Genomic DNA, 23820 nt, shown 5'->3' with positions numbered 1-23820 from the left:
CCAACAATCCGCCACCGCTGATCTCGGACTCAACCGCAAAAAGCCTCCATCGCCATCTTAAATACGGCACCTACGAGATATTGCTGAACAAGAGCAAAAAAGGAACCCATACCACCTACTGGTGGCAGGTCAGGAAACGACGCTCGACCCCAGAGTTCCTTTCGAAAATGAGGATTCTATTTATGAACTTTTTACCTTGTACGTCTTCATACTATTGTTTCTGTTCTCCACGTGTTGGGCGATGGTCGTTCGGGTCAATATATAGGTAGAGTGATATTTGGCCGAGGATACGCCGGCGCAATCGTGGCAGGAGAAAGGAGTTACGTTGAGGGACGATTCGAGACTTGGTATGATTGCCATTCGCGTGTCTAACGCCCATCAGCGCAGCCGTACTGTATCAATTGGTCGCACTCAACTCAACGCATTCATGTTACAAAAAAGAAAATGCTCGCTCGCCTGATTGTAATCTCCCTCATTTCATGATGTCCATGCACTGCAAACAACCACTTCAGCTGCGTTCCTTGATAGCGCTTATCCCTGATCTTCCTGTGCCTCTGTCTTGTACCCGCTCGGCACATGATTCGAGCTCGATCTCTCAACATCCGTGGGTCCTGTCAGGTACTTGTCCAACCACTTCTTCAGAACAACAGATAGGCGATCAAGAAGCACAGCAAGCACAATCCAGCCACTATCTGAACCGGCACACCACCAGGCGCAGGCGCATTCTGCATGCTCGTGGCGATACTACTCTTCTCCTGCCCATCCGCCGTGATCTTCCGTTGCCTCAAACCTTCCGATGCCTGCTCCTGCAGTCTCTTGATCTGAGCGTTGGCGGCCTCGAGAGACTTCTGTAGGTCGGCCTGCGAAGTCGGAATCACGGAAGCAATGGATGCAGCGGCGGCCCCGAGAGTGGACTGTCCTGATGCTGGGTTTGTTGCTGGGTTATGGGCATCATTCATCGCGTCGCCACGGTTCTTGGCATCAAGCGGCTTATCGGCAGGTGTGGAGATCGGGCCTTGAGCACTGCGCTGAGGTGTCACAGCCAAGGGCGAAGGAGATGAGTACGCCGGCGGCTCATCCTCGTGGTGCGATAGCCCATTCGTGCTCATGCCCGCGGCTGACATATTGTCGTAACCTGCTGAGCCATCCTCTGGCAGGAAACTGACACGTATCTTCTTCTCCTGTATGCTACTCTTGGCCGTCTGCTCGATGTTCGACCATATCTGGGTGACGTTGCCGGTGTTGTTCTCGGGGGAGATCGCGACGGATTGGACGAGGAACTTGTCACGGCAGCGGGTGTCTGGTGGTGGGTCCTCTTTCATGGCTTGGAGAAGCACTTGGACTTCGACATCGCGACCTGGCTCGATGCGGCCGGAGTTGGGGCGTACACAGTATCTGCAGGTCTGGTGTTAGAAGTAATCTAAAGTACTGGTGACACTGCCAAGGACGTACTGTTTAGGCGCGGTGGTCTTGACCTTGAAGGCTACCGGATCGCTGCTAGGATTATGGAGGCGGAGGACCTGGGAGACTTCGTGTGTGAAGGGACCTGGTTGCCATTAGTCGCTGTTATCAATATTCGCATAGTGGGCACGCATACGGCGGAAGCCCAATTTAGGAGGGCTAAGATCCAGCATGTTGATGGTGATTGGATAGGTTCGAGGTATCTGGTCCAATGTTTGCAGTGTTCCGAAACGGTCTTTTAGTATTTGTCGGACAATCAATCTCGTAGACAACGATTCGCAGGTTTGTTCCAAGGTGATATCAATGTATTCATTCAGCAGCAAGCAAGCAAGCAGATGGCAGGTGCCCGCTTTAGATCAACGCTCGGACCAACCATATACGTCACCCAAATCGATTCCGGAGACGTGACTGAAGCTGTATTGCGATCATGACAAAATTATATAAAGCCACGCTTCACGACAGACTGAAGATACGCTGCTCGACACAAACTCTCGTGACCATATATACATTACACCGGTCAGGCTCACACACTTCCCCAAACTAACATCCACACGAGAGCTACCTGGTACAGTGCAATCTTCACGAAGCACACATAACCCTCGCCATCATGGCTTCCGATCTCGACCAGCTCGTCGATATGGGCTTCGACCGTGAGAAATCCGAATTTGCAATCAAGCAAGGCGGTAACATCACAGGTGCCATCGACTGGCTAGACAAGAATGCGGACAAGTCAATCGAGGATATCAAGGAGGAGCAGGCGGCAGCGGCAGGTGATGCGGCGGATCCTGGAGCGACGGCGATGAGCATGGTGTGCAATGACTGTGGTCGGAAACTACGCAACATGGCAGCAGCACAGTTTCACGCCGAGAAGACAGGCCACGACGACTTCTCGGAATCCACAGAGGAGATTGCACCGCTGACGGAGGACGAGAAGAAGCAGAGGCTGCAAGAGCTGCGAGAGAAGCTTGCGGCTAAGCGAGCGGGTATGGCTGACGTGGACAAGGCGGAGAAGAAGCGGAACGACGAGATTAGGAAGAAGCAGTCCAAGGAGACAGACGATGTCAAGGAGCAGCTGCAAGCGAAAGAGCAAATCAAGGAGGCTCAAAAGAAGAGGCAGGAGAAGCTCGATGATGTCGCAGCCAAGAAGCGTATCAAGGATAAGATCGAGGCAGACAAGGCAGCACGGAGACATAAGCAAGAGGAGGAAAAGGCTATGCGCGCGAATCCTGATGCTTTCAACCCAGGCGCGCCTTCAGCTGGTGGATCGGCACTCGCAGCTGCACAACAACCCGCCAAGGCAGCTAGCGCACATCACAGCGAGGCTCGGCTGCGATTGCAGACTCCTGGCGGCAACGTAATGAAGACATTCCCGGCTGAGACGACCCTTGTGGAGGTGGCACAGGCTTTGGAGCAGGAAAATGGCACGCAGGCCAAGACTTTTACCATGAATATGCCTAGAAAGGTTTTCGACTTCGACGACTTCGGGATGACGTTGAAGGAGGCTGGGTTGGTGCCGAGCGCGGTATTGATTGTTGGATGAGCTACTGAATGGCGGATCGTGATGGAGAATCCCCATCCTTGCTTGCCTTGCACAGCGATGGCGTTGGTGGCGGGCTCAAGCATGTTAGCAGCTGTGAAGATCAGCCTCGAGGCTGCGAGCTAGCAGCTTATAGATGATATGACCTGATATGATGTACGAGCAGACGTTATATGTATCCAAGTGTTCGGTTCTGAGATAAACTCGTGAATGTCATACCCAAGCTGAACTTCATCTCATCTATATGCCAAGCCGAAACTAGACTAAAAGCCGCCTCGAACTCCTGAACTCTCCGTGCTAAATTGCTTGACATTCCGCGCAACTCATTTCTTGCCGTCAGCTTCCTTCTTAGCAAGAGCTGTGGATGATGATCAGCACACGCCTTGTCGTTGTCATCTTCGCTGGATCGATGCTGATGCTTACCAGCCGCTTGCTTGGCCTGCATGATAGCCGCCACCTTGTCCTTCTCGCGCTGCTGTTCGCTACCGGTCATACCATTCTTGTTCTTCTACAAGAGAACTCTGATATCAGCACGTCCGTCTGAGTACACCGTAGGTAGCAATCGTGATAGCCTTACCTGCCCCGCCAACTTCTCTTGGTTCTTTTCGCGCGCCTTGTCACGTTGATTACCACGCGCCATATTGCCCGATGAAATTTGTTATTGGTGCTTGTGGGTGTCTACTGGTTGGGTTGTGGTGTGGTACTCTTCGCTGATCACGGGATGTATTGAGGGAGGAAGAAAGAAAGTGAGATTTCTGGAATAGGCTGAGGGAGGTGTTCGAAACCGCTTAGCGTAGTTTTTCTGTTCGCCACGTTCCTCAGCTGTGAGCTGTGCCTGCCTCGTGATCTACGGTCAGTGAATGCTACAACACTCCATCAAGAATTCTTGACTGTGACCAAACCGATGGCAGAGAATGATATATGAACAAGTCCGCAGTGAAGTCAGCTTTTCCATACAATGGCATCAGCCACAAGACTTCGACGGCCGAGGCATCGATGTGGCGAATGCGCGCGAATCTGAAACGACTTCCTTGCGGCGCGCTTACCACACTTGTCTCCACAACCAATCGCTCGCGCTCGACTTCATAAGATCTCGACAACGAGATCTTGCACCAGGCTGTCGAGCTCGTCTCAGCCTATCCACGACCACAAGGACAAGCTTCTAGATGCACCTCCACAGCCGAGCCAAGGCACTCCCGCACCTGCGAACCTGATACCAGCTGCAGAATCGAGCGTAGCGTTTCAAACCTCAAGCACCTCTGTAACGAAGATGGATCTACAGTGACCGGTTTCACGACGACCAGGCGCGTGAGGTTGCTATTCTGACAGGGCGAAGAGGTCTGTGTGACAGCAGCAGAAGCGCGATTGTGGTGGGGACAATGTGACTATTCTTCACGTCTATCAATCGCTATCCACAAACACTTCTTCCCTATTGTCAAGGCGCGTCTATTGTTTGCTGTCACTTGAAGGGCTGGCTACCTCTACCTCTCTCATCTGTCGTTCCCTCTTGCAAACATCTCTTACCATATCAACTAGTTCTATGTCGATCGCTGCGCCTTTGAGTTGTTGAGCAACTCTTGTCCATATCACTATACTACTTAATCTGGACGACTGCTGGACAGCCATCACTACTACACCAATACTACGAGAGCTCGGCATATGTTCATTCGATTGTGGCCATCAAGCAGGTACGCAGCAAAGCAATCCGAATCTCGGGTGGCCAGTCCTGACATACAGCTCCCAGGCTGCTCTACTTGCCGTTCGAAATCAACCAGCTTCAGAGTTCGAACTCCAACCGCGACTCATCTAGATCCACATCCCAAGAGAAGAGAACATTCAAGATGACGCTCTCGCCGAAGTCTTTGGCTGGTCCTGGCTACATCATACTCAATGGCATTCGCGTCATGAACATCATCGGCCTTCTGGCTGTGGTCACTGCGAGCGTCCTGATGCTGGTCAAGACATCGACAGAATCAAAGTTCTTCTTCTTCGATGCAGTCAGCCATGTGCTCACGGCGATCACTGGCAGTGAGTACACCATTCAGCTCACACGAGGCGAAAGCTGATCATAGTAGTGTTCCTCCTCGTATCAGAGTTCTCGTTCTTCCGCTCCTTCTTCGCACGCAACTGGCCTCTGCTCAGTCCCGCCCACGGCTTCGTTACTCTTGGCCTGGCGATGATCGTGCTTGGCGTCAACATGCTGGGCAACCTCAACAAACCAGCAACAAGTCGGGAGTCACTTGGCCTGGCGTTCTGGCGTATCGTCATCGGCTCCGGCATTGTAATTTTCATCCTCGGACACGTTAATCTGGTGGCAAGCTACGTCTTCCGCGACCGCAGCCAAGGCATCACAGCGCGCCAGGTCCGCGCCAAGGGAGCAGTGGCGATCCATCAAACGCCGATGCCCAACAATGGCACACCTTCGGCGCCTGAGCTTGCTCAATCATATCTGCCAAACCCGATCACACCATCAAAGACCGGCAATCCATTCCAATTCTTCACCTCAGAACGTCGCCAGTCACTTCTACCATCCTACCACAGCAACTCCACCGTGTCCTCGCCCATCAAGGAGGCCATCAGCCCAACAAGCAAGTACTCACGCACCACGAACTGCTCAAAGAAGGTCCTTTCCTTCATGGGCCGCAACAGACAGAGCGTGGGTCCAAAGCTGCCGGTGCACGTGCAGGAGCGCGAAGTCGAGATTTCGGCGCCGATGGGAGTGAACCCACAGTTTGCGCATCTGGTGCAAAGACCTGATAGTGCTATGCACCCCAGCAGGACAGGCGAGAGTCAGGCTTTCCGGTGGAGGCCGGTGGCGTAAGATGCATTGTCGATTCCCCTAGACTTTTGTCACTTTGCGAACCGCGTTCCAATGGCGACTAATTATGGAAGGCCAACATTGACTGCTCTTTTACGCCACGCACAAAGATACCCAGCCGTATACGCTCGTTGATGATAATGATTATTTAAGCATTCTTCGTACCATTAATCATCCTTTCACTCCATTCTCCAAAACTGCTCTATTGCCAAGCTGAAGCCGCTCCTCAATAACACCAACGATAGCTTTCCAGTCGTGCATAGCACCAGACCCAGTATCGCCACAAGCTAGCTCCTTCTCCATGGGCCTCAGAACCTCAAACCATCCACCACTCCTGACCGCCCAGTCACCCTCCAGCCGGCGCAGATGCTCGGCTGTAATGGGATGGTGCCACATAGCCGTGTTCATGGCTGGAGCAACTATGATTCCCTTTTTGCCATTGTATGGCAAAGGAACATTAGGTCGAGCTACGTCAATCAGGCCAGTGGTATCCCAGGCTCGTACAACTGAAGTAATGAGGTTATCTGACATCCCCAAGGCGACTTTGGCCAAACTGTTGGCAGACAAAGGCGCGATAACCATCAGATCTGCCCAACGTCTGAGCTCGATATGTAGGATACTGTCTCCACGGACCCAGGGTTTGTGCCATTCGTCTTCGTCGCTGTAGATGCCATCTACATTCTTCATCGAAGAGATCTGCTTGAGGGCTGGCTGTTCTGCTGACTGGCCTTTGAGAAACTCGGCTGCTGATGTTGTGAGCAGGATTCGAATTGAGAGGTCATCGTGTTTGGACAACGCTTCTACGACGTTGGGGATCTTGATGGTTGCCACTGAGCCTGTTGCTGCAAGGAGGACATGGTGTTTGCCATCGTGGGTGTGGTCGCCGGCCACCAAGGGTATGCTGCTCATCTTTGCTACACTACAGAACTATTTAATGTGTGTAAAGTCCATCTCGACTTACATTCCTTGAATTATAACATCATGTCTATGTAGATGTCTTTGCATTTTGTTTGTGGTAAAGGTCGGTGATCAGTAATATGTTGATTATATGGGTTAGTCAGCCAACATGCCAGGATGCCGTCATGTTCTCACGCGAACAGACTCGAGGACTTTTTGATGCAATCACCAAACAATTAACTATGAATCACCCAATGCTATCGCGATCAACTCTGGGAGCAGTTCGTTGTCATTCAAATATCTTGGCGACAACATTTTAACCCTTCTGTAGTTTGCGGGCCAAGCCCTTCGCCCTCGCCGCAACCCTCTCCTCTCGCCACGCTTCGCCGCCCTTCAGAAGTCCTTCTTATCGACCGAGACACGAAAGGCGATCGATAGCGCTGTAGCGACTGCGCCGGTAGTGCTGTTTATGAAGGGGACGCCCGAGACGCCTCAGTGCGGGTTTTCGAGAGCGAGTATTCAGATTTTGGGGCTGCAGGGTGTGAACCCGCAGAAGTTTACTGCTTTCAATGTGCTTGAGGACGAGGAGCTTAGGGGTGGTATGTATAAGACATGAGATTCATGAAGGGGAGGTGACGATGAGTGGACATTGGCTGACAAGATTGTTACAGGAATCAAGGAGTACTCGGACTGGCCTACGATCCCGCAGCTATATGTCAATAAGGAGTTTGTGGGCGGCACGGATATCATGATGTCGATGCATCAGGATGGGACTTTGGCGAAGCTCTTGGAAGAGAAGGGTGTTCTTGTCGAGGCTGACGAGTCCGATGCTAGCTCTACCAGCTCATGATCAAGGCCATGAGCAAAGCATGTATTAATTGTACACGAGTATACCTACACCTCATTCTCATGGCCTCTGGTATCGCGAGCTGAGGCAATGCACAAGACTGCCGTTGCAGCGCAACGATGGCGCAGTTCTCTCGAGCTCGAGATCATTGGAATCGAAGCTGGACGTATGCAGTCCATCGGGTGTCTTGCAACAGTCGACAGGTCTACGAGTCGAGGTCAGACGACGCCCTGGTCTCTCACTGGTGTGATCGACTCGTTGAAACTCAACGCCATGTATTTGCAAATGACTCTCGTACCTGATCATCTGGTTTCGTGGCTCATAGTAGTCAATGCTTTCGCTATGCAAAGAGATAACTACCCACTTCAAACTATCATCAGGACGATGGACACTTGTGAAACCTCGCCTGGATCAGGAAACTCAGACAAGCACCACAAAAGGAACAAACCGAGAGACGTGAAACCGCTTCGAGCTTGGCAGATCCACCGATCGGCAGGCACAAAGCTGCACAGCACCTCTGCATTCCATCAAAGCGGAAACTTCCTCGTGGGTCAACATGGATGTACTTCTCGTCCAAGACATGTGGACCTTACGTTTTGAGACGGGATGTTTCCAGCTTGACGATCACGCTTGCGAAAATAGTACGCAGAGACGTGGTTGAGGAAAGTATTGTGCCAGTGTTTCTCTGCATCCTTTCGTTCTCAACCACCACTCACCTACCAAGGCAATAATACCAAAGACTCATCACAGAATGCACCTTACGCACTCCCTCTCCCTACTAGCCCTGGGCACGCAGCTAACTGCAGCCCTCCCGCCATCCTCACCTCCAGCAGCACTCACCCGCCGCTCAGGCTGCGGCTGGACTCCCGGCCAAAAGAACGGCAAGGATTGGACAACCACGCCCCTCTTCCTCCTTCGCGTAGAAGAGAGCTCAACAAACAACACCATAGGCTACCTCGATGGCCGCAGTAATGCCTACACGACTCTCACGACCCGAGAAGCCGCCAGCGAGGCGTTCATAGCCCCGTACTATAACAATTATGGCTCGCTTATCTTCTGGGGAGGGAATGGGACGAATGCTACTGATACTGGTTTTACTGCGGATGATAACACGCTGAAAAATTCGGCGGCCACGCTGCCCGTGACGACCGAAGGGTGTGGGACAGCGCCGGTGTATTCGAGTGTCAAGTACTCTGGTACAGGAGGGAGTTGCTTGTTAAGTGGAGATGAGGAAATGGTGAGGTTTAGGTGTCCGGTGCCGGGGACGGCGAATGATACGCCAAGTCCTTGTTTTGCGCAGGTGTATTTTGGTAAGTTCGTGAAGTGTCTGTGAGAGGGTGGTGATACTTGATGCTGATCTGGTGCTTGCAGCGTGTACCAATACCGGCCTGAGTGGCGTAGCGGACGATACGGGTGTGGTATTCTTCGGTAATGCGACGACGGCTCTGCCAGGTACGAACTGCTCTGAAGTGGATCTGGTCAGTGAGTGTCCGTGAATCCTATGGTCGTCACAGAGCCTTAGGAGGTGTACGATAGTGATCGGAAGCTGGGATGGAATGTACAATCTGAAGTGATGGAAGGTCGAGGTCGTGGTATGATGAAGCGCTTAGAAGTAACATGACTATTCACATCTAAGTCTTGACCTTCTTCGCCTTCTTGGTGCTGGTGCTGGCATCCGTCGACATGCGCTTCTTGCTCGAATTGGCCTTGGTAGCTTTCTTCGCAGCAGCAGCAGCAGCTTCAGGTTCCGAGACCGGCTCTGCTGCAGCAGGCACCGGCTCGCTGGCCTCCAGCAACTTTGGCTCGTCTGCCTGCGCCTCCTCAATCGCACCGGCACCCATGTCAACCTCATCCACAGACTTCACCACAGGCATATCAAACTCATACCCCAACTCCCTCAACTTCTCCGCCTTCTCACTCCTCTTCTTGTTCTCCTTCCCAACCTTCTTCTCCCAATCCTCCTTCACCAATCCCCTCTTCAGATGACTACCCTCCAACCGATTCCTCGGCGCCGGCTTCTTCCTCTTCCCTGAGCCATCCCACATGTTCTCCTTCACTTGCTCTCGTGGAACAATGCGGACTTGCAGGATGTGGCCGAACAATAAATATTTATCCATCGTCTTGGCCACGATCTCGCCCACGGCACCACTCTTGAATTCGAGGAAAGCGTAGTGCTGACTCTTCCCGGTCTTGTGGTTGCGCGCGAGTCGCATGTGCAAGATCTCGCCAAACTGGGAGAAGTAGGCCCGCATCTGCTTTTCATAGAAACCGTGTGGGATGCGACCGATGTAGACTACGCCGGGAGTCTGCTCGGGGTCTTTGGAGGCGGCGTCCTTGATCGTCTTTTGGATGTCACCAATGCGTGGGGCTTTGGGGAGTTTTGAGATGGCGATCCCAGCCTCTTCATCCTCGGATGCTTCGTCCTCGCTGCTGGAAAAGCCGGCTATGAGGGCGGCGGTTTGGTCTTCGGTGAGTTCCGCTCCACCTTCTCCAGCATCGTCGACTTCCGTGGGAGCGAGTGCATCTTCGGCGGGTTCTGGTGCAGCTTCTGCTGCGGCTGGCTTAGGCTTCTTGGTCTTCTTTTCTTTCACGACTGCGTCAGCCCTTGGCTTTACCACTTTCGCAGCTGTCTCTGTCTTCTTGGCTTTAGGTGCCTCCTTCGCATTCGTCTTTTTCAAGGCGACTTCATCTTTGGGCTTCTTCAAGGCAGACTTGAGTGGTGCAGGTTTGACCTCGGATTTTGCCGTCTTGATTTTCTTCGTAGCAGGTGCAGAGTCGCCGATGCTCTTGCGCTTCTTCGTGACTGTTGTGGCCGACATGATGGTTGTGCAACGGGAGTATGGAAAATGTTTGGAGCTAGATATTGAATTCTCTACTTTTGCGGAACATTTCTCCAGATTTTGACTGCAGAGTATCGCCGAAAACAAGCCGACGCGGCGCTCTATATACGCTCTCGAGGGTCAACAGCAAAAGAAACTGCATGATTTCGCGAGTCTAATAGCCATCCTCCGCGATCCTGCACCACCTGTCGAATCATCGTAATTGACCAGGTACTGTGCAAACTTCATTCTTACCTCGACCGACCGCCGTGGTCTCGGATGGCACTTCCAGGTCCACAGTTTCCCATGAAGATTCAAGTGAGAGAATCAACCGCACAGCTCGACTCACCACGCTGACCGTCTCGCTATTTGGCGTAGAGCGACCGTTGGTACTCGACCTTTGAGCCAGTGAACTTCTGTGCAACACTGGCGGCGGCCTCAGGTTGTGTCTCAGGGTCGATGCTGCAGCAATGTAGTCTCGTTCGACCTACGCCAGGAAGGCAAGCGCCTCGCGGCTACATGGCAGCAATGGTAACGGCAATCCTCGAGTCACTGTGTTTCCATCCATTCTACAGACCGCCATTCGTGGCCTCTGCATCCTCTGTTTGAATCCCGACGCAATCGGAAGCTCGGAAATGGAATAACTACCAGACTCGAGAGAGTAGCGGCATGACATGAGCCTTGGCTTTGCATCTGGATGAGCGCTTGGAGTCCTCAACCAACTCGCCTCCTGCCGTCGTGTGCACTCCGAACGGCAGGCGAGGTGGGATTTCTCCCGCCTGTATATCGCACGTGACGTAGGGTCAAAGACATCCGGGATGAGCTCCTCCGCCTCGGAAGCGCAGAGTTGGGATATGGGAAAGATTCAAACTTAGCCCTGACGAATATGTTACTTCTGCTCATACGAGCCGTATCTGGCGCCAGACAGTAGGTACGGACGGCAGTTCTCAGTGTGCCTCAAAGTGGATGATAGGCACGGTTAGAAAGACCATATGTCAAAAGATAAGGAGTGTTGCGTACTTCCACAATGCGCTCAGAACTTGCGAATATTCCTCTGATGCTTGATCTATTCAATCTCTCCTGCCACCCTACTTACTATGCTTCACAGGCTCCAAGAGAACACAACAGGTCCGCATTCTAACGCAATCTCGAAACGAGACACTTTCCTTATATCAATCTCGTGCCTTAGATCTGTAGACATTCCAGCAGAGCACTTCTAACATCACTGGCAGAGGTGTTTGCAGCAACAAGCGCTGGGCCGGCTACCGTTTTTGGGGCTGTTTTTCTCAGTGTTGAGATTCCCGTACCCTTGTTGACCTGGACCTGTAGGTTATGCTTGGCAGGGTTATCGCTGGTCATCTGCTTGCGGTTCCATATTATCAGGACCGATAACGAGAAAGAATAGCTTGGGCTTACGCACTCCTTGCATGTCTAGACGGAAGTCGGTATCCTTATACAGTGTGCCAATCAGTGTCGGTAGTCCCGTTAGCTTAGAATCCGGGATTTCATTGATGAAGGCTTCGAGGGCTTTCTTCGCTTTTCCAATTGCTTCACAGAAAGGGTTATCAAATGTAAACAATAGCGGAATCCGTAGAAAGCCTCGATCTTCTCTACGGCGATTGAAGTTGGAGGTGATGAGCACCAGAAGAGTACAGGTGCGCACAGCCTGTCTTGTAGCCACTGCACCCGTCTTTGAAATTGTAGCTGTGCCATTCAGACGTATGCATCCATGTACTACCGGGACGCAGAGGAATGTCACCCTCATGCAGCTATCACAGCCTGACTGCATGGCGAAAGTCTGCAGCCGAGTCACTGACCCAGCCTCGCTGAGTGTTGCATGTACGGACTTGCTGTAGTGGCAAGCCTATACAGAAGTTCACCGTGCTCGCTTGCCAGGCCTCTGTATCAGGATAAGGGGATTCGACACTGCTCTTTGGGACGCAAATAAGTGAGCTGGCTGCATGTAGATGACTTTGGAGGAAGACTAGCGCGTTGCTCGAGATGCTGTTGCAGGGATGCTACCAGATTTGGGCTAGCGCGAGGCTAAGCCTTTATTCAACCAATCCTTTTCCTGGTCCTGCGTGCTGATCCGCATCAAGCCTCTTCGCTCGCGAAACCCGTGTCGAGTCATCTTTTCACCAGCTATACGCTCGCAACGCCCCCTCAAAGTGAACAGGAGATATCGTTCTCATATCAATGCGTGCCTCGGACCAGGATGCCAGATCGGTACGGCCTCGTGTGGGAGGATTCGCTCGGGGGGTTGGAGCCACGATGGTCAGCAGAGCCTAGTCTTTTGCAGATCGAAAAAATCTCACGGCAACATCTACAATTGGACGAAGCTGCAATTTGTACTGTTGGGCTTTACGCACAAGGCGGATTCAACAAGCTCTTCACTATCGATTCGAATACTGGAAGATGGTTGATGCGCGTGGCCCTTCCCGTAGATCCATATCGGAAGACTGCAAGCGAGGTGTCCACCATGTGCTTTGTACGCAGGAACACAAGTATTCCCGTACCTACTGTCCTTGGTCATGATGCGTCAAACGACAATGATCTTAGATTTGAGTGGATCTTGATGGAGTATATGCCTGGCAGTGTCCTGGAGCGAGCCTGGAGGACAATATCACTATCTCGGAAGGAGAATCTAGTGAAGAAGCTTGCACAGTCTCAGGCTGAGCTGTTTCATGATGCAAATCGGTTCCGAACCATCGGCAACATAGTCCAAGCCGGTCCAGGATCGTATGAGGTCGGAAGTATCGTATCAATGACCTTCTTTTGGGGCGACCGTGGAGCACGAGATACCAATCGAGGGCCATTTCGAAACAGTTACCAATGGCTTACGGCTCGTCTGAACCTCGCACTCGAGGATCAAGACAAGATTCTGGCAAATACTGATGCCGAAGAAGAGATTGATGATGCGCAGGCAGCCAAGAAACTAGCCGAGCGCCTGATCGCTTTTCTCCCTAATATCTTTCGTTCTGATGAAGTCGAGTCGACGATGCTGTTTCACGATGATCTCCACGAGAAAAATATTCTCGTCGACCAATCTGGTAACATCACGGCCGTATTGGACTGGGAGTGTGTTTCTTTTTTCCCTCTGTGGATGGCCTGCCAGCCCCCTGCCCTATTGAACGGCGCCGTCCGTCTCGAAGAGCCTCTACGAAAGGACTACGGTCCCTACGACCCAGAAGTCGACGAAGATGACGCAGAGTACAATGAAGGACTAAGCTCCTCCTATTGGACGGATCTGATGACGTATGAACGTTGGCAGCTACGTGGTCTCTTTTTGTCTGAAATGGAGCTTTTGGAACCCGCATGGCTCGTCGAGTATCGACGAGGGGAACGGAAACGAGATTTCGAGCTTGCGACACTTCACTGCGGTTCTGAGCTAACGATGAAAAAGGTGGAGGCGTGGCTAGATGCACACGAGAAAGGAGAAAGGTACAGTCTCCGTAGTAGCCTATATGCCCAAAAGGTCTACAATCTCGAGACTTTCCAAGGGCGTGCTCGGTTTTAAGTAAAGTATTAAAAACTAATTATTAGCTCTTAAATATCAAATAGCAGGGCTTTAAGATAAATTTAAGTATTATTAAACTAAACAGCTATCGCTTTATATTTTATTAATTCAAATCTATTAATTAAACTTGGATATTTCTTAGCAGTATTAAGTACATAGTTAAATAGAAAGCTTATGTAGGATATAATTACTAGTAACATAAAGACTATAACTATAAGTTAATTTTGCTCTCAACCCTCGCACTACTCTTGTACCTAGCCAGGTACACTCCAGTTGTGTGTGTGTCCATCCGACTAATCTGAAGGCTTGCCGACAGTATGCCAAAGAAGAACTTGTCTCACGCCGAATTCTGGGACGACTCCGCGCTCGTCTCATCCTGGAATGAGGCACTGGCAGAGTACAAGGTATCAATCTCTACGAAGCGAGTGACATCGGAACATACTGATCTGAGAACAGAAGTACCACAGCCTCGCCGCCAAAGGTGAGAAGGTTGAATTATTACTCGAACAAGCCAAGCAGGACGACCTTGGAACACAGGACCCAATAGCGACTGAAGACGAAGCCCTTCCTCGATCTGAATCTAAAGTCAACGGCGAGGTGACATCAGGAGCGGCCGCAGTCACTCAAGCAGCTCCTGTGGCTCAGCCACTGGCTCCTCAGATAGGCACGGCTGCTATACCACAGGCCTTGCTCGGTGCTGGTATGTGCTTTCTAAGAGTTCTTGACTGCCGAATGCTAACGACCTCACAGTTCAAGACGAAGGCATGAAGAACCTCATGATGAGCTGGTATTATGCTGGATACTACACTGGACTCTACGAGGGCAAGCAGCAGGCCCTTGCTAGTACGCAGTCTCATGGATGAGAGAATTGCCTCCCTGGAATGACCATCCCCGCCCGATTATGCCGCAGCACCAGCACAGGCCATGGCTCTACTTCATTCCACAAACGCTGGACACCGCCACTGTTATTGCTTTGGTCAAGTGCGCTTGCGAAGTGCTCCCGCTCGCGAAGGTTGACAGGCTGGGTACGGAGACCGTCGACGCTAGTTCGCAGCAGAAAAAGTGCTGTCCCCGGCCCATCGAGCTCTGTCCAGTTCTACAGCTATTCGGGCAAAGGCGCCAGCCCTGTGCTTAAAGAGAGTCTCGCGATCTAGAGCCTTGCATCTAGTGGAGGGTCAAATATCGATATCCGCGCGCAAGGACAGCTTAGCGATGTCAGCAAGCTCACTGTATGTTGAAGAGCGTTGATTACTCCGTGGTGATAAATTACGTCAGAATAGTCGAATCATCAACAAATCATATAGTCGTCGAGTGAGTCATCGATGGCTACGAAGCGAAGTCAATCCGCTGCAGTAGACCTTTCTTTACCTCCTTATATACAACTCACTCGGTCTTGAGCACACTTGATCGTCCGTTCGGCGCATTTGTGCTCGTATATCGTATGCATTCTTAAGGCTCCGAGTCTCTGCAAAATCGGGCCCCGAAAGTCGGAGAGTCTCACAGACGCACGGGCAACCCCCACCAAAGAAAACTGTAATCACTCGCAGAAACAACATTATTGCACCAGCCCTCAACAATTTCTCTCCCTCACATAAATATACACCCCCCACCTCCATTCACACCATTCATTCTCATATATCCCTTCTCACACTTTCCCACACACTGACCTACACATCGAGAACACCACAATGGTTCAATCAAGCATTCTCGGCTTCCCTCGCATGGGTAAGCTGCGTGACTTGAAGAAGGCTACCGAAGCATACTGGGGCGACAAACTCTCCAAAGACGAGCTGTTGGCCGAGGGCAAGAGACTGAGACTCGAGCATTGGAAGATTCAAAAAGATGCCGGCGTGGACATCATCCCCAGCAACGACTTTGCTTACTACGACCATGTCCTCGACCACATCCAGATGTTCAATGCCATCCCAGAGCGATACAGCAAGCATGGCTTGTCCACACTTGACGAGTACTTCGCCATGGGCCGTGGTCACCAGAAGGATGGCATTGATGTGCCTTCTTTGGAGATGGTGAAGTGGTTCGACAGCAACTACCACTACGTCAAGCCTACGTTCCAGAACGACCAGACATTCAAGCTCCACGATGACCCCAAGCCCATCAGGCACTTCCTCGAGGCTAAAGAGGCTGGTATTACCACCCGCCCAGTCCTTCTCGGCCCAGTGTCCTTCCTCCACCTTGGCAAGGCCGACCGCAACCAGAATGTTGACCCAATCACACTCCTTGAGAAGCTTCTTCCAGTCTACGAGCAGTTGCTCAAGGAGCTGAAGAAGGCTGGCGCCGAGACCGTCCAGATCGATGAGCCTGTGCTCGTTTTTGATCTGCCTTCCAAGATCCGCGATGCCTTCAAGCCAGCTTACCAGAAGCTCACCGCTCTTCAGGGCGGTGAAGGCCCTCAGCTCGTGCTCGCCACCTACTTCGGCGATGTCGTGCACAACTTCGACGTCATTGACGCCGCTCTTACCAACACATACGCTTTCCACGTCGACCTAGTCCGCAACCCAGAGCAACTCGAGAAGGTCGCCCAGCACCTCGGCTCCAAGCAAATCCTCTCTGCTGGTGTGGTCGATGGCCGCAACATCTGGAAGAACAATTTCAAGCGCAGCATCGAGCTTATTGAGTCTGCTGTGCAGAAACTCGGCAAGGAGCGTGTCATCGTCGCCTCCTCGTCATCTCTCCTTCACACTCCCCACACGCTCGAGAGCGAGAAGAACCTCGACCCAGAAGTTAGCGACTGGTTCGCTTTCGCCACCCAGAAGGCTACCGAGGTCGCTATCATCGCCAAGGCCGTCACTGAAGGTGCTTCATCCGTCAAGAGCCAGCTTGAGGCCAACGCAAAGAGCTTGGAGGCACGCGCCACCAGCAAGAGGACCAATAACCCAGAGGTCAAGAAGAGGCAAGAGGCTGTCACAAAGGAGCAACACGAGCGTAAGAGTGCCTTCCCCACTCGTTACGACCAGCAGAAGCAGCACCTCAAGCTACCGCTTTTCCCAACCACCACCATTGGCTCCTTCCCTCAGACCAAGGACATCCGTATCCAGCGTAACAAGTTCACGAAGGGCGAGATTACTGCTGAGGAATACGAGAAGTTCATCGAGAAGGAGATCCGCGATGTCATCGCCATCCAGGATGAGCTTGAGCTCGATGTGTACGTCCACGGCGAGCCAGAGCGTAACGACATGGTCCAGTACTTTGGTGAGCGCATGGACGGCTATGTCTTCACGACCCACGCCTGGGTTCAGTCCTACGGCTCTCGTTGCGTGCGCCCACCGATTATCGTGGGTGACATCTCCCGACCTGCTCCCATGACCGTCAAGGAGAGCAAGTACGCCGCCAGCGTCAGCAAGAAGCCGATGAAGGGCATGCTCACAGGTCCCATCACCTGCCTGCGATGGTCTTTCCCGCGTGACGACATCCACCAGTCCGTGCAGGCTCAGCAGCTTGCTCTCGCTCTCCGCGATGAGGTTGTGGACCTTGAGGCCGCTGGTATCTACGTCATCCAGGTCGATGAGCCGGCTCTTCGTGAGGGTCTTCCTCTCCGCTCTGGATCTGAGCGTGAGAAGTACCTTAGCTGGGCCGTCGACAGTTTCAAACTTTCGACTGCTGGTGTCAAGGACAGCACGCAGATCCACTCGCATTTCTGCTACTCTGAATTCCAGGACTTCTTCCACGCTATCGCTGCGCTGGATGCTGACGTTCTGTCTATCGAGAATAGCAAGTCTGATGCTAAGCTCTTGAAGGTGTTCATCGATGAGGCTTACCCAAGACATATCGGGCCAGGTATGTACCCTTCATTTACATGCGTCCACGTCTCCTATCTTTTTACTGATTATCATATTCCAGGTGTCTACGACATCCACAGCCCTCGTGTTCCCTCGGAGCAGGAGATCAAGGATCGCATCACCGAGATGCTGGAGTACTTGAAGCCAGATCAACTCTGGATCAACCCTGACTGCGGTCTTAAGACCCGCCAGTGGAAGGAGACGAAGGCGGCGTTGAGCAACATGGTTGCTGCTGCCCAGTCTTTCCGCTCGCAGCACAGCAAGTAGATGGTCGGCGTTTCGACCGGATGAATGGGGATGAAGAGGACGAATGCATCGACTGGCGTTTCAGGGCTGGGATGGGATGACTCCACGGACGACACGGGTGACGTAAAAAGGACGGATATGGATGATTCAACATGATACCCCCAATTGACAGATTTAGCGCGGAGTTTCAACCAAAAGGGAATCGGATGTTGATATGAGCGATCTCAACGATCGCTTTCTATGCGCTGCCTCAACGGCGGTGCTAGCTGAGCGATATATGCTATATGCATAGCTCAGAAATGAGTTGTGGCGAGTCTTTTGAGAAGGCTGCTGCTGTGTAGAAGTAGGAATACCTTAGTTGTGGTATGCATACATACATGAAAGCATTTATTGCTCAGGCGTGCTGTCAATGGCACTGCTCATACCCTTCTTCCTCCTTCTGGTGCTCGCGCTCGTCGTGCGTCGCCACTGCTACGTGTCACTTCGAAGCAGGTTGGTTCTTGTTCGGACACAACACAGCCGAAATGGACCTTCCGCAGCAACAGTTAAGTGGACGCTGTTGGTTATCTCTTGCCGAAGCAAGGATTGCCACCACTTCTTAGAACACCTGCACAAGTATACTGTCCACAGCGACATCATCTTGGCTTCTCGCGCTCTGATTGAAACTTGTTGGCATCTTGGGACTCGATCGGGAGCACTACTATATATTTCCACCCCCTCTTGGACTTGCTTCAACACAGCAATGGCCCACACCTTCTGCTGCAACCATCCTCAAATCCGCATGGACTCACCCGAGCCTCCTGCTCGAGCACCCACCATTATCATCGATGGCTTACTGACCGCTGCTGCTCTGCCTGAGGACCATCCTCATGCTTTCCAGTTCCCGGACAAGAAACCTGCGATTCCTGGAGGAATTCTACGCAGTCCGAGTATTGCCAATAAGATCAAGTCGCAACTATGGAGGAGGTCTTCGAGGGTAGGGAGTAATAGTGGCGAGGGGTGCGATGAGGATGCTAAGGATGTTAGTGAGGCGGAGGTCGAGGGGTGGGTTGGAGGGATGTTTGATGGTGAGGCCGGAGAGCTAATGGAGAAGGTCGTGGAGAGGGGAACTCCTGATGGGATGCGGACACCTGTTATGAGTGATCTTGAGTGGTTGGAGCCGCTTGTCAGAAGGTTCGTCAGCATTGGTGGGTATCGGAAGGTACTGGAGCTGACCATCGTGTAGACCTTGTGCGAGCTCAGACAGGTCAGAAATCACGCCGAGACAATCGAGCGTTGCTCAGACAGTAGCAGTGGACACTCCATCGACAGACCCTGGCATACCTCGATCCACAAGCTATCCGAATCTGTCGGACAGTCTCGACGTCGACGATACAGCACCACATCGCACGAAGTTATCCGAGAACGACCATCACCCATCACAGACAGAAGCGCACCAGTTGGTCCAGGCAGTCGGCAATGATGAGCCTGTACAGAGCACTTATCCGCCCCTAGATGAGAAGCTTCCAATGAGAATGACAACCCAACTAGAAGCGGCAGAGCTCGATCCATTCTCTCAAGAAGGACGGGACACGCAACGCTCTACTCAGAGCAAAGGCGTGCATCTCCAGGACTTGCGTATATCCCAGCAATTACGGTCCATGTCCGCAGGTTCCTGGTCTACCGACTGTGACTCCATGTCATCAATCTGTGATGTGAAGCCATGGAACTTCCACCATCGGAAGACGTCGACTCTTGGCGGCGGCTCCATCCACCGTCGAAGAGGCTCAGGCTGCGTGATTACTATGCCTTCACAGCTCTCTGTTGGTAGGGTTCGTTCACCTGCTACTTCGTCGACTTATAGCCAGGGTTCTGCTGTAGTGGCACCGAATTTCTCTGCTGTTGTCGACGAGGATGTTGGTAACGAAGCGGGTGCCATAATTACTGCTGACGAGCCTTCCGGCCTCGATGGAGCTTTGCTGGATTGGCCTTTGCCACGCCAAGAGAACCTTGTGGACATTGGGCTTGCAACCGAGATAGAGCGACTGGCCGAAACAACACCATTTGTGGCCAAGACCTCGGTGACGAATTTGTCTATCACTTCGACAGGGGCGGAGACCTCGACCGTAAGATGGTCGACGCCGCCCGCGCGAACAGTATCGGTGCCAAAACCATCTTCCAGCCACTTCTCCACCTCGAGCAAACGTAGCAAATTCTTCGAACGCTTCTCGCCTGCGAAGAGACTCGTTCGGAAGCGTCGCTCGATCTTCAAGTTCCTGCGTCCTGGTAGCCGTAAGCAGCAAGGTCGAAGCATCAGCTCTCCATTGCTTCATGTGCCTGCAAGCTCGACCCTGAGCGCCTATGACGGCCCTCAAGATGATCCATCGTTGATGACAGTGGCTTACGAGACGGTCGATCAGCCACCTGCTTCACGGTCTGCAAGCATGGGAAACCTGGTCCAAGATCATCGCCCAAGTGCTGCTCACCTCGCAGTACCTGACGCACTCCAGCGTCGGCCATCGCTCGCTGACTACGAGCGTGTTCTGACCGCTGCGGGTGATGATCGCCGTCGACCGTCAACGATCGATCTCGTGAAGCTGAAGGAGGTACAAGAAGATGATCGCCGTCAGTCAACATCACTCCGACGTAGATTAAGTCGTGCAAAGCCACTCGATGAGGATCATACTGGTCCGAGAGGGCTCATGACACAGGCTGCCGAAAGGACTCTACAGGAGAAGGCACTGTTCCGATCAGCGAGTAAGCGCAGGGAAGCGATCGCAGTTGCACATGATGACCGTCAGCATCCTCTGTTCCGTACAGATACTTTGACCTCCGTGGCCGCAAGCACGCCTGCAGCGAACACCACTGCCGTGAGTGATCTACTTGATCCGCTTGACATGGCTGTTGGGAAACCGTCCATTGGACGAAGTCACAGTGCTGGGTATCTGATGCCTCCAGGAGTTGCTGGGGTCGAGCAGACATCGAGGCATAATTTTGTTCCGCCAAGTATCAAGCCATCGTTCTCCAGCTCAAGTCCATTAGCGCAGGTCCGCCAGAACCCCATTGCAGAAGGCGCACCTGTGAGGATTGGAACGGCACCGGCTGCTTGGTCTCAGTTCCCATCGCATACCAGACTCGAGCGAAGTGGCCCAGCTGGTGACGAAGACGACGTAATTACTCGTGATTTTGCTGTTCAGGAAGAGACCAGGGAGTCACATGAGCTTCCCGATCTACCCAATACCTCGCCAATCAGTATCAGTAAGCACGCAGTCGGACGAAAGAATGCGTTTGCGAAGAAGCGTTCGACTACCTTTGGTGGGATCAAACGATTCTACTCCAACGTCTTCACTAGTGGCTTCTCGCCATCAAACAGGAGGAGCTCAGTAGCCACAGGCGGATGGCTGGCCAACCCAGACCTGGAGCTCTTGCCGCCAACCACATCTCACGAACCCGCGTTTCCACATCATGATCATCACTTCAAGCAACACCTTCACGACCTTGAGCGGGAGCTTGAAGAAAGGGTCGCGAAAGACATCGAGTTTGTCGAAGACGAAGCAGCCAAGATTGGCGAGCAGATTCGCGAAGATGTCAACGTGGCGGAGGAAGAAGCCGAGAAGTTCATGCACATCAACCCATATCATCACCATGAGCATTACCACGGCAAGCAGGCGGTTGGAGGGCAATTTGGCAATGACAACCCCTTTGCGCCAGGCCTTGAGCATGTTTTGCAGAAACGTCACAGCTCTTTTGTCAGTCCACTTGATGAGGAGGATGGACCAACAAGTCCTGCTGGCGACGGTAGTGTTGCTGCCGCAAGTACGGCCGGACCTCCACCCATCGTCACCCGTGTCGTCAGCCACGATGGTGCGAGTGATACTCAGGCACAACAGCACAAAGCAGAAACGTGGTCAAGCACTTACAAAGACTGCCTTACACACTCTGGCAGTAGTGTAACTCCAACCTCAACATCAACGCCGATGGGAACGCTGCGAGGCATGCCGCCACCACAGCTGAAGCCAGTGAAAGCCCGTTCGTCGGACAAGAACAAAGGTCTCGATCCCAACGCTACAGTCCGACGCTTTCCCTCTGTCACTGTCGTCGACGATCGCAAAGGCCACGGCCATAGTATCTCTCTCCTCTCGGTCAAGCTCGAGGGCGATGGCATTATGCGTTCGAGCACAAATGATCTGCTTCAGCTGATTGAGGATTGTGAACGCCAGGAGAGGGAGCGTCTGCTTCGTGGGCCGAGTCGTGCCAGCGAGCGGAGTGGGAGACAGTATAGGACTGTGGCATGATATCTACTACGGTTCTGGTGTTCCTGGGCCGGAGCGTGGTCGGGAGGCGCAGGCTCGAGCCTCGGGATTCGGCATTACTTTTGGAATAGTGGTAAGGAGTCGGAGAAACGTGGAGTAAATCGATTGCAGCTGTAAGAATAATGATAATGACGGCGAGGAGGAAAGGCGATGTTGGTCTTGCGGTATAGCACGCAGCTAGCCAAATGCATCTGATACTATCGTCTGGATAGACCAAGTATCATGTACTAAACTTGAACCCTCCGTTCGCGCAAATGGTCGATCCAGTACACCAGGCACTATCCGTAGTGCACAGCATAGCGATGACACCGGCGATCTCGGTGTCATAGGCCTGCAATAAGTCAGCTTGTGGCACCACGAAATGTACGATCAGCACTGACTGGTCGGCCTCCAGCCACGTCAGAGTTCTCCACAAGGTCCTTGCGATCCACATCCGATCTGATTGCAGCTAGTGGTGTGTTCTTGGTCCAGTAGCTCATCTTCTGCTGGAATTCCTTCGAGGTTGAGTCGTACATCCCTGTTGCCACGGGCCCGGGATTGACGGCGTTGACCGTACACCTTTCAGAGAGCTCCCGTGCCCAAGTTCTTGTCATGGCTTCGAGAGCAGCCTTGGTGCCACCGTAACATGGCATCTTCCTCAAAGCCAAGAGCAGCACTGACACTGCTGACGTTCACTACCCGTCCGCTTCGGTCATGCGGAAGATGTGGTTCTACGGCCTTCATGAGAAGTAGAGGGCCTCGGACGTTGACATTGTACAGCCGTGCGAATTCCTCACTGGTACAGTCCTGCAACGCGCTTTTGGAGGCTACCCCAGCGTTGTTGACCACAACGTCGACCTGCATTTTGTGGGTCTTTGGGTGAGCGAAATGATTCATAGCCATGTTGATCAGATGTGCAGGGCCGGTCTCGGTACCCATGTCGGCCTGAACAGGCAGGCATTTGACGCCATAGTTGGTAGAGAGCTGTCTGGCAAGCTTTTCGCTCTTGTCGGCCGAAGAGTCAGAAGTAAAATTGATGATCACCGAAGCACCTTTCTAAGGATGAGCTCAGTCAACGATGTTCATCAGGTCTGGGCATTATGACCTACTGAGGCAAGGTTCTCTGCAGTGGCCGCACCAATACCTGTGGAGCAGAGTCAACGGATGCCAAAAATATCATGTCTTCAAGACACAACCTCGCGATGCACCAGTGACGATGGCAAGTTTGCCTTCCAAAATACGCTGTTCGCCTCCGCGACCGATGTTGGTCGAAGCTGTTCGTGTGCTCCCAGGGCGTGACATGATTTGGGGGACTCGTCAATAGATCAGAGGAGAATTTGTTTGTGGGTTTTTACAGATGGTTATGCGTTCGTGCCTGCCCCTCATTACGATGAGTGCAATGACAGCATCATGCATTGTTCCTGCATTGCCGCCGAGCCTCACTTCATGAAATACGTGGGGCACTATCGTAGAACCACATCGTGCATGTGTGTCGCCACGCAATCGCAGGATTCGACTGCTCTCGGTGCATCACGAGCTTTCATATGCTATCGACCAACTGCCAGAGCTTCCACGCAAGAAATTGCATCCCTTCGACAAGCACTCTTAAC

At 52.5% G+C, this 23820-nt stretch overlaps 13 protein-coding genes across 13 annotated transcripts; 7 read left to right on the top strand and 6 right to left on the bottom strand.

Moving 5' to 3' along the window:
* Positions 1 to 638: 638 nt before the first annotated feature.
* Positions 639 to 1634, bottom strand: SCS2 (phosphatidylinositol-binding protein scs2; the record flags this gene model as incomplete). The annotated part of the gene is made up of 3 exons (XM_064841334.1): positions 639 to 1395; positions 1453 to 1546; positions 1598 to 1634. The coding sequence occupies 3 exons, from the start codon at positions 1632 to 1634 to the stop codon at positions 639 to 641; spliced, it is 888 nt and encodes a 295-aa protein (XP_064691198.1).
* A 434-nt stretch (positions 1635 to 2068) lies between these two features.
* LTS14_008647 (uncharacterized protein) lies at positions 2069 to 3001 on the top strand (the record flags this gene model as incomplete). Its single annotated transcript, XM_064841333.1, has 2 exons — positions 2069 to 2269; positions 2318 to 3001. The coding sequence occupies 2 exons, from the start codon at positions 2069 to 2071 to the stop codon at positions 2999 to 3001; spliced, it is 885 nt and encodes a 294-aa protein (XP_064691197.1).
* A 320-nt stretch (positions 3002 to 3321) lies between these two features.
* Positions 3322 to 3638, bottom strand: LTS14_008646 (uncharacterized protein; the record flags this gene model as incomplete). The annotated part of the gene is made up of 3 exons (XM_064841332.1): positions 3322 to 3356; positions 3422 to 3506; positions 3576 to 3638. The coding sequence occupies 3 exons, from the start codon at positions 3636 to 3638 to the stop codon at positions 3322 to 3324; spliced, it is 183 nt and encodes a 60-aa protein (XP_064691196.1).
* Positions 3639 to 4839: 1201 nt separating this feature from the next.
* LTS14_008645 (uncharacterized protein) lies at positions 4840 to 5819 on the top strand (the record flags this gene model as incomplete). The annotated part of the gene is made up of 2 exons (XM_064841331.1): positions 4840 to 5026; positions 5074 to 5819. 2 exons carry the CDS (start codon positions 4840 to 4842, stop codon positions 5817 to 5819), a joined length of 933 nt encoding a protein of 310 aa, XP_064691195.1.
* A 168-nt stretch (positions 5820 to 5987) lies between these two features.
* LTS14_008644 (uncharacterized protein) lies at positions 5988 to 6821 on the bottom strand (the record flags this gene model as incomplete). The annotated part of the gene is made up of 2 exons (XM_064841330.1): positions 5988 to 6735; positions 6778 to 6821. The coding sequence occupies 2 exons, from the start codon at positions 6819 to 6821 to the stop codon at positions 5988 to 5990; spliced, it is 792 nt and encodes a 263-aa protein (XP_064691194.1).
* A 361-nt stretch (positions 6822 to 7182) lies between these two features.
* GRX5 (monothiol glutaredoxin grx5) lies at positions 7183 to 7563 on the top strand (the record flags this gene model as incomplete). Its single annotated transcript, XM_064841329.1, has 2 exons — positions 7183 to 7312; positions 7385 to 7563. 2 exons carry the CDS (start codon positions 7183 to 7185, stop codon positions 7561 to 7563), a joined length of 309 nt encoding a protein of 102 aa, XP_064691193.1.
* Positions 7564 to 9191: 1628 nt separating this feature from the next.
* NOP15 (nucleolar protein) lies at positions 9192 to 10379 on the bottom strand (the record flags this gene model as incomplete). The annotated part of the gene is made up of 1 exon (XM_064841328.1): positions 9192 to 10379. One exon carries the CDS (start codon positions 10377 to 10379, stop codon positions 9192 to 9194), a length of 1188 nt encoding a protein of 395 aa, XP_064691192.1.
* A 2196-nt stretch (positions 10380 to 12575) lies between these two features.
* On the top strand, positions 12576 to 13896 carry LTS14_008641 (uncharacterized protein; the record flags this gene model as incomplete). The annotated part of the gene is made up of 2 exons (XM_064841327.1): positions 12576 to 12653; positions 12679 to 13896. 2 exons carry the CDS (start codon positions 12576 to 12578, stop codon positions 13894 to 13896), a joined length of 1296 nt encoding a protein of 431 aa, XP_064691191.1.
* Positions 13897 to 14213: 317 nt separating this feature from the next.
* On the top strand, positions 14214 to 14759 carry LTS14_008640 (uncharacterized protein; the record flags this gene model as incomplete). The annotated part of the gene is made up of 3 exons (XM_064841326.1): positions 14214 to 14300; positions 14353 to 14596; positions 14647 to 14759. The coding sequence occupies 3 exons, from the start codon at positions 14214 to 14216 to the stop codon at positions 14757 to 14759; spliced, it is 444 nt and encodes a 147-aa protein (XP_064691190.1).
* An 825-nt stretch (positions 14760 to 15584) lies between these two features.
* MET6 (methionine-synthesizing 5- methyltetrahydropteroyltriglutamate--homocysteine methyltransferase) lies at positions 15585 to 17960 on the top strand (the record flags this gene model as incomplete). The annotated part of the gene is made up of 2 exons (XM_064841325.1): positions 15585 to 17691; positions 17755 to 17960. The coding sequence occupies 2 exons, from the start codon at positions 15585 to 15587 to the stop codon at positions 17958 to 17960; spliced, it is 2313 nt and encodes a 770-aa protein (XP_064691189.1).
* A 721-nt stretch (positions 17961 to 18681) lies between these two features.
* On the top strand, positions 18682 to 22213 carry LTS14_008638 (uncharacterized protein; the record flags this gene model as incomplete). The annotated part of the gene is made up of 2 exons (XM_064841324.1): positions 18682 to 19112; positions 19165 to 22213. 2 exons carry the CDS (start codon positions 18682 to 18684, stop codon positions 22211 to 22213), a joined length of 3480 nt encoding a protein of 1159 aa, XP_064691188.1.
* A 238-nt stretch (positions 22214 to 22451) lies between these two features.
* Positions 22452 to 22746, bottom strand: LTS14_008637 (uncharacterized protein; the record flags this gene model as incomplete). Its single annotated transcript, XM_064841323.1, has 2 exons — positions 22452 to 22562; positions 22612 to 22746. The coding sequence occupies 2 exons, from the start codon at positions 22744 to 22746 to the stop codon at positions 22452 to 22454; spliced, it is 246 nt and encodes an 81-aa protein (XP_064691187.1).
* Positions 22747 to 22792: 46 nt separating this feature from the next.
* LTS14_008636 (uncharacterized protein) lies at positions 22793 to 23512 on the bottom strand (the record flags this gene model as incomplete). The annotated part of the gene is made up of 3 exons (XM_064841322.1): positions 22793 to 23266; positions 23320 to 23354; positions 23419 to 23512. The coding sequence occupies 3 exons, from the start codon at positions 23510 to 23512 to the stop codon at positions 22793 to 22795; spliced, it is 603 nt and encodes a 200-aa protein (XP_064691186.1).
* Positions 23513 to 23820: the final 308 nt, after the last annotated feature.

Source organism: Recurvomyces mirabilis (genome assembly GCF_035927965.1).
Source record: "Recurvomyces mirabilis strain CCFEE 5264 chromosome Unknown scaffold_26, whole genome shotgun sequence".
NCBI lineage: Eukaryota > Fungi > Ascomycota > Dothideomycetes > Mycosphaerellales > Teratosphaeriaceae > Recurvomyces > Recurvomyces mirabilis.
The sequence above is the reverse complement of the archived record's forward strand: the minus strand, read 5'-3'. Positions and strand labels throughout refer to the sequence as shown.